The sequence below is a fragment of the Medicago sativa genome, chromosome 3 (assembly GCF_051527215.1).
Source record: "Medicago sativa cultivar Bolivia chromosome 3, Bolivia_mono, whole genome shotgun sequence".
Lineage (NCBI taxonomy): Eukaryota > Viridiplantae > Streptophyta > Magnoliopsida > Fabales > Fabaceae > Medicago > Medicago sativa.
In genome coordinates, this window is record NC_140751.1 from 19,322,065 (window position 1) to 19,330,561 (window position 8,497).

At 36.1% G+C, this 8,497-nt stretch overlaps 1 protein-coding gene across 1 annotated transcript; it reads left to right on the plus strand.

The window, feature by feature from the left end:
• Positions 1-891: 891 nt before the first annotated feature.
• On the plus strand, positions 892-8,233 carry LOC146936200 (protein LEO1 homolog). Its single transcript, XM_085751187.1, has 12 exons — positions 892-1,100; positions 1,283-1,557; positions 3,672-3,810; positions 3,906-4,091; positions 4,476-4,652; positions 5,357-5,488; positions 5,565-5,744; positions 5,824-5,952; positions 6,088-6,192; positions 6,275-6,520; positions 7,542-7,685; positions 7,998-8,233. Exons 1-11 carry the CDS (start codon positions 987-989, stop codon positions 7,677-7,679), a joined length of 1,821 nt encoding a protein of 606 aa, XP_085607313.1. The 5' UTR covers positions 892-986; the 3' UTR covers positions 7,680-7,685; positions 7,998-8,233.
• The last annotated feature ends 264 nt before the right edge of the window (positions 8,234-8,497 follow it).

Genomic DNA, 8,497 nt, shown 5'->3' on the forward strand with positions numbered 1-8,497 from the left:
GTTTACGTTACAAACTCTTAAAAAACTCGAGGCCATACATTTACTTTCACTTTAAATATTCACTTAACAATAATTGCGCTCGAGACAAATAATTGCGTTGGCAACAATAATGGATCACTATGTGGAATCAATTTGTAATAACTTCTTATCAATTTGACAACTGGTTATCAATTTTGATGGGTTTTCAGTTGATTGTTGAAAGTAACGTCACCCATGGTGAAGATGAGTATACACATGGGGAAATTTATGGAAAAAAACAAGAAACCCTAAACCTTAACCAACCAACGGCTCTTCCATCTCCATTGTCCATTGAGCCCGCTCTAAACAATCCCCCTTTTGCCGGATTATTGCCGACGTAATCATAAAAAGCTAATTTTTCAGGAATTTTAGACCAAGCTTCTGATAAACTTCGATTTTCGGCTAAAGTATAACTCTTTAACTAATCTTTTGACAGAGTAAAATGATACAAAACTTCGTTTACCAAGCCCATTATGAACTTTGAGTATCGTAAGTTTGAAGCCTTCCGATAATCGGCAAGTAATTTATATCATCAACTACTTCATTCCTTGTTACTTGCACGACGTGTTTCTAAGTTTTATCATTATGAAAAATAAAACAGAGAAACTAACCTACTTCCGTGTGTATCACGGAGTATCTGTGAAAACCCACAGAAACCAACACACTTCCGTACGGAGCACGAAATCTCTGCAAAATAAACGGTCATAAAAAATAAATCTATGCGAAATCACCATTGATATAAACATTGATTAATGCGATGTGAAGAGAAGAAATATCTCTCGCACATAGTAACCAAAAAAATATATTTATAATTGATTTAATGAGTAGTATAAACAATATAAGTAGTTTTTTTTTGTCTTTGAGAAGAGGAACAAACAAAAACACAAACACAAGTTCTAAGCTCAAAACGGTGCTACGAAAAACCCTTCTCTTCACTTTTCCCACCCAAACAGAGAGAGCGTAGAAAAATGGGGGGTGAAGAGAAACGGCATCAGATGATGCAGAATCTCTTCGGAGATCAATCCGAGGAGGAAGAAGATGAACTTGAATCCGAACATGAATCCAATCCTCAACTCAATTCTGTAAGATTATCATTCAATTCAATTCAATTCAATTCTGCGTAAATTCAATCTTTTTTTCTCTCTATACCCTAGCTAGCTTCTGCGTGAAATTTCAATTGATCTGTATATGATACATATTCCTTTGTTTATGCATTTGGAAGATCGTATTGAAAATTTGAAATGGTGAATTTTTGGTATTGCAGGATGAAGGAGAGGGAGGGGTAGGGCAAGAAGTTGAAGAGGGTGAAGGAGAAGTTGAGGGGCAGGGAGAGGTTGAAGAAGAAGCAGAGAGTGAAGGTGAGAGAGAGGTTGGTGATCAGAGAGTGGAAGAAGAGAGTGAAGGTAGGGGGGATACTGATAGTGATGCCAAAGATGATTACAATCAGCGTGTCGTTACCAGTAAGCGTAGGGATGTCGTTGAAAGTGGATCTGATGATGATGAACAGGAAGTTGATGCAGCAGCTAGAAGAAGCCTGAGGTAGTTTTTTTCTTTTTTTTTTTTGATTAATTAATTCATTAATTTACCACATTGTTGGGTTGGTGCTGTTTTGATTAAGTTTTTTGGCGCGGAAAATTTTACAATGAAATTGCTGGAGAAGCGGCACACTATGTGGTTGCTAATTGAACCGGGTTTTATTAGTTGTGTAGATTTGTTGTTCTTAGTGTATCTGCAACGTAAAGTAGTATTTTTGTTTTTGATTAAGACCAAATTTGTATAATTTTTTTTAATAAGTGTATATATATATATATAAAAGTTGTCATGTAAGTACAACTTAGTTGGTAGATGCAAAGACGATGATATGCATGGGCCTGAGTTCGAACCTAGGATTCCTTATTTCTCCAAGCTTAAGATGTGTGAGTCTAGCCACTAGGTTTCTTAGAAATAAAGAGTCCTCTGGTGTAGTCCTTCTTGATTCTTATGCTCTTGCATGAAGATATTGTTCTCTTAGTGTGCTTCAACTCAATTCTTTTAGATGGGTGGATTGGCACTTAGACATAAAGCCAGTCCTTGTTGTGGGGGGTTTATGAGAACCGACTCTGACAGCCGAGGATCGCGGCCAATCAACAGAATTGTGGGCACCAGGGTGAAATTTGCACGTTTTTCTTGAGGAATAATAGAATCGGCTACTTTTGGTGAAGTTGAGCTGCCGGGCCTGGACACTGCTACTCTTTGCGTTTGTGTCTGCAAGTCCTTGCAACCTAGAATCTCCTATCTGCTATCTTGGGCCCAAACCAGTTTCATTTCCAACCACATCGATACACGAGATTGACGACAAAGGACAGAGGACGAAAGTATGTCTCAAAAGACATCCATATAAAGATTACTCAATTATTTTTGTGCTTTATTTATATGATTGAATTTCAAATCCGACAAGCTTCAGGTTAAGAGAATTAGAGTAATTTTTATATGCATGCCTTTTGAGACCTACTTTCGTCCTCTGTCCTTTGTCGTCAATCTTGTGTATCGGTGTAGCTGGAAATGAAACTGGGCCAGCGTGTTCAGATCAAGAAATAATACTTTCTTATAATTTGCCAATAATCTAGCTAGACAGCCCAATTCCTTTCTTAGACCTTTTAATTATTATTATTATTATTATTATTATTATTATTACTTTGTCAAAAACAATCATTCCTCTCTTATTATAAAAAAACAGCAGTGAATTGGTTTGGGCCCAAGTGCCCAATATTCCTCTTCAGCGAACTCTTTAATCCTAGTCCCCGTTTACAATTCCCTATGCTCCATCTTCTCACCATCAGGAAAAATTAACTTGCACACAACATTAGTAGAGATTGAACACCCAAGAGAATGAGAAAAAGAGGAAGAAACTTGCGCACAACATAGAGACGAAAGCAGAGAGGAGCTTCTAGGATTCAAGGACTTGCAGACGCAGAGAGCAGCAGTGTCCAGGCCCAGCAGCTCAACATCACCAGAAGTAGCCGATTTTATTATTCCATGAGAAAAAGGTGCAAATTTCACCCTGGCGCCCACAATTCTGCTGATTGGCCGCGATCCTCGGCTGTCAGAGTCGGTTCTCGTAAATCTCCCGCAACAAGGACTCACTTTATGTCTAAGTGCCAATCCACCCGGCAACAGCGCAAGTATTATCTGCATAGCTTTTGTCCCTTGAAGTTTTTAATATGATTTCAATCTAGATAGATCTGATGACATTAATATGATGTGCAGATGCAGAAAATAGAACATGTATATTTATTATGTTAATGTCATTTTGCTTCCTCATTTTTTTTCCCTCTTGGGGATTCATATTATCCACCTATTTTCTGCTGAGCTAAGTTAATACTCTCATGAAAAGATAAGATTTTATCACTGTAATTGATTTCGGCATTATACGATTCGCAACGAATATATCTACGTCCGATCATGATTTATAGGATGTGTTGCCTGTGCTATTCTGTTCTATACTTTCTGTGTTGACTGATATGCGTGTTTTAAAAAGTTATCTTAAATTAGAGGACCAAATAGAACATAGAAAATGTCTGATGACCCAAGATTCAGCTTGCACAATTTTTTATATGTTGCCCAACATTGAGAATCAGAAACTGATTTTTTATTTTTTTTTGGAAAAAAAATAGTGGGTCACCCAGAGATGACAAAGATCAGAATCATGATTTGGATTCTGCCCCGGAAATTCGTGATGTATTTGGTGATTTTGATGATGAAGAGGAGGATATGGGGTACGCAGCTCAGCAGGACATTGAACAAGATTCAAATGTGAGTGTTAGTCAGTGTATAGCGACATATATTTCATTTATCTGTTAATTGTTCAAATTTTAAGAATTAATCATTTAATTGATTTCCTGTTGTAGAGATATACTGCGGAGGAGGAAGGGAGTTATGAAAAGAGCTTGAGACCCGAGGATATACTTGCTGATGAAGAGCATCAGTATGAATCAGAGGAGGAAAACATTGAGATGAAAACTAAAGATAAGCCACTTGGGCCACCATTGGAGTTAGAAATTCCACTACGTCCACCACCAGCTCTTCCAGGAAAGGTCTGCCTTGTGTTGGAGACCTATGTTCTATATGTTATTGTTAAAATGAGGATTGTTAATACATTTAGTTTCTAGTCTTCTTTTGCATACTTGAACATTTTTTGTTAGTTAAAAGTTGGCATTTGCATTAGTGAATGTCTGAATTTTGAAATGTTTAAAGGAACACCAACATATCTTTAAGGGAAGTTTTTTTGAGAAATTTCTGATGTTATGGTTGGTCAAAGTGACCTAAATGATGAGAATTTTACAAGTTTGGATTACAATAAATACATTATGTTGAATAGATTTTGACATATGGTATCACTCTATTGGAACCTAACTACACATAGAACACCTTTATAATATGATATGCATTCCTATAACAGCCTCTCATTTGTGTGGCAGATGAGCGTGTTTAAAGTTTCCAATATCATGGGAGTTGATCCAAAACCATTTGATCCTAGAACATATGAAGAAGAAGATACCTTTGTAACTGATGAATTTGGAAACAAGAAGCGCATACGCTTGGAGAACAATATTGTACGTTGGAGGAAAGTCACAAATCCTGATGGCACAACATCTGTAAGTAATTGTATACTATTTTAGTTTGTTTTGCATGCTACTATGATCTCACGTTTTTACTTTCCTTCTTTTACATCCATGGTAAGTGGCAACCATTACACTCTTAGTTGTAACAAGAATCCACAAAATCCCATAAAGCCTTTGACCACTAGGTGGGGTTGGATATATTCATTGTACGATGCCACCTTGCTCGATCATGGACCATGTCTACATTTAAACCATTTAATTCCAAATCTTTCTTAATGGTCTGGTCTATAGTTTTTTCAGTATTCTTCTCCCTTTTACTAATGGTTTGGTCTACCAGCGGGTCTTTTCTACAGGTGCTGGACTTGTAGTTATAGACAACAACTTAAACCTTTTTCCTGTTAGGCTTGGTCAATAAATGAATCAGGCGATGTTATAATGTCCTCTCATGAATCATATTTAAAGATAGTGCATTTAATTTTAGATCTTTGTTAATGGTTTGACTTATAGTGTGAAATAGCCTAATTATGAAATGGCATTTAATATGTATTACTGTTGATATGGTGCAGAAAATTTACACATTGAATGTGCAATATGTATTCTTTTGCATTGCTGTTTTTGAGTAAGAGTATTGGCAAACTGAGTTATTGGTTCTTGTTTATTGTTGAATGTTAAGGGCAGAATAATTTCAGTTGCGTTACATCACTTATTTTATAGTAAAAAATCTTGTTCATGATCAGGTTGAAAGCAATGCTCGCTTTGTAAGGTGGTCTGATGGAAGCCTTCAGTTATTGATTGGGAACGAAGTTCTTGACATATCTGAGCAGGATGCCCAGCATGATCAAGCACATCTTTTCCTTAGACATGGAAAGGTGAATTTCATTATTCTCATGGCATACTTGATGATTTACTGTTTCTCCTCAATGGACTATGTGCACTTGTTTACAGGGAATTCTGCAATCACAAGGACAACTATCAAGGAAAATGAAATTTATGCCCTCTTCCTTGTCGTCGAATTCTCATCGGTTGTTAACTGCAATTGTTGACTCAAGGCAAAGGAAGGCTGTTAAGATTAAAAACTGTGTTACAGACATTGATCCTGAGAGGGAGAAAGAAGAAAAGGAAAAGGTATAATCAATCATACAAATCAGTCACATACTTAAATTATGTCTCAAATACAATAATCCAATTTCTCTATCATTTTCAGGCTGAAAGTCAGACTATCAGGGCCAACGTACTTCTTACCCGTAAGCGCGAAAAGGTGAATCGGAAATATACTCCAACTGAGAGGAGGCGTCAACTTTCTCCTGGGTTTTTAGAGGATGCTTTGGATGAGGTATAAATTTAGGGATTGTTTCCTAGAGTCACTATTGTCTTTTAGATGTTATGCATTTGCTGCAATATTTTCTAGGCGTGTCTGCCTACTTAAACTGTGTCAGTTCCATTATTTATTAATGCTCCCTTTCTTCAGGATGAGGAAGCAGATTATTATGACTCTCGTCGAACACAGCGTCACTATGAAGAGGATTTCGAAGCAGAAGTCCGAGCAGAGAAACGGATTATGAATGCTAAGAAGGTATTATTATTTTGTCTCTAGGAATTGTACATTTTGTTGATTTTGCGTTAACATTAATGAAGGTTATTTTATGGAATTCTAGTCACAGGGACCAAAGAGCATCCCTCGTAAGCCATCGTTCCTCCCACCAGCAAAATCCTCCCGGCACCAAGTGGGTTACCCAGATGATGAGAGAGAAGAGTCAGAATATGAAACTGAAGACGACGAGGAAGAAGAAAGGCCTCGTTCTCGTATGAGGGATGATGATTCTGAGGCAGAATATGAGGATGAGGAAGAAGATGAACAAATAGAACAAGAAAATGATGCTTCGGATGAGGACGAAGATGAGGTATTGAATATTTTTTTTTAAATATTTATCTTCAACTATGTAGTTCATAGAATTATTTTTAATTATTTCCAGTTTACTTTCTGTTAGTGCACCTTTACCATTTATTGGTTCACAACAATCAATTTTATCTTTGTTTAATTGGTTTTCTTTTAATCTCTGGCTGTGAAACACTAGTGATTATCATGAGTGCTGAAATGCTTGCAATATTTTGCATAGGACTTGCTGTCTTCTTGTCAGTTGTTAAAGTGGAAGACAAATATTTTGTACAGATATTAGGATACTTATGTGCCTTGATTCATGTTGGGAACTTTGGAAGTAGGGGGGCCATGGGTTGCGTTGGTTTCAGTTAGGGAAAATTTAGATCCAAACCATTAACATTTGATTGCTGCTTTGGATTTAAAAAAATGGGCAATTAACCAGGACCAACCTAATCATTATTGGGTTGGTTTGAGTTGGGTCAATAATGTTTAATAATTTTAAGAGAGTATGATGAGATACCGATCCTATGAGATATAGCTACTGATGGTATCAAGATATTTTTTTTCTTATTTTAAGAGGAAAGACATCTCTCAACCGTTGATGAGGAAAAACAACGGTTGATATATTAACACATCCATGATTTGTTAGCATTACCCAATACCTATTATTGACTGTTGTGTTGATATATTTATCTATTGTGAGATTACTTTGTCCTTTAAAGTGAATTGGTAGACTGACGACGAGTGACCATCTTTCAGCCATGGTCTCTAGGTAGAGTTAGACTTTATTTGATGCCTGAATATTGCTCTTAACATTTCCATTTTGTTCATTTGGGTTTTGCTACCGAGTTCCTTATTAAGCTTTGTTTCAGTGATACTTGTCTATTGGTATCCTAACACTATCCTTGTTTTTTTGTTCTGGTATTTTTTTCTTTCTTCTTTACATATCTGTTAGGTTGCCCACCTACGGAATGCACTAATGTATGAATAAGTTATCAATTAACATTGTTATGGTTTAAATACTATTTCATGTTTACTTGCAGGGTCTGAAGCAAAAGAGTAAGAATTTAAAAGGCAAGGCCAAAAAGAAGGGGTTTGATTCTGATGAAGGCTCTCCTCCTCCTAAGAAACCAACAACCCATCGCCGGATGACAATTATGTCTGACAGTGACGACGAATGAAATTCCGTAAGTCAGATTTTCATTATGTGTAACCTTAACCTTGAATAAATACATGATTTATGATTTTTTGTCTTTGCCATGAGATGATAAACCATGTGTTTTTGCTATCAAAAGAAGGGAAAAAAGTGTTCATCCTTTTGCAATTTCCCCTTCCTTCCTCCCTTTTTTTATTTATTTTGCATTTTCGTTATTAGTTTTCAAGGTATACATTGTTATTTTGCCATCATATGTAGGATTTTCAATTATGAAATTTACTGAGCTTTTCTAGGGTAGTAGTCATTCACTCTTTGATAATGTGCTTCTTCTTCTATAATTCAGGATCTTGCAATTGGAATTTGGAAAGAAAAATGCTCTTGTATTTCTAATGACGGTTAGAATAACAGTGTAAATATTTTGTTTTCTGCATTTTCTGTTCTAAAGTTTTACTCCAAGGGAACCCAGCTGAGGAATTTTTCAGTCTTCCCTTACAATATTTTACAACATATAGGGCTGTTACTTTGATACTTTACAATATATGGATTAAAAGAGGTTTGAAGACTAATTTTTTGGACAAATGGTTTGAGGAATCTTAAAATTTCATAGTCTCGTAAGATAAATTATTCCGTACGTTTTTTTTTCCTTTTCAAAAGCAAAGGCTGAATTCTCTCTAGAAAGTTGCAAATATATATGAAAGTGCATGTCAACTTTCATGAAAATATGTTCATCTAAGAATCATGGATGCGGTGATGTTTGGAAGAAAAGGTTGATAGGAAATATTGAATCTTTAGCCAACCATTAAAAGTGAAGAGATGTGTTTGGAAGTCATGATTGAATGACAC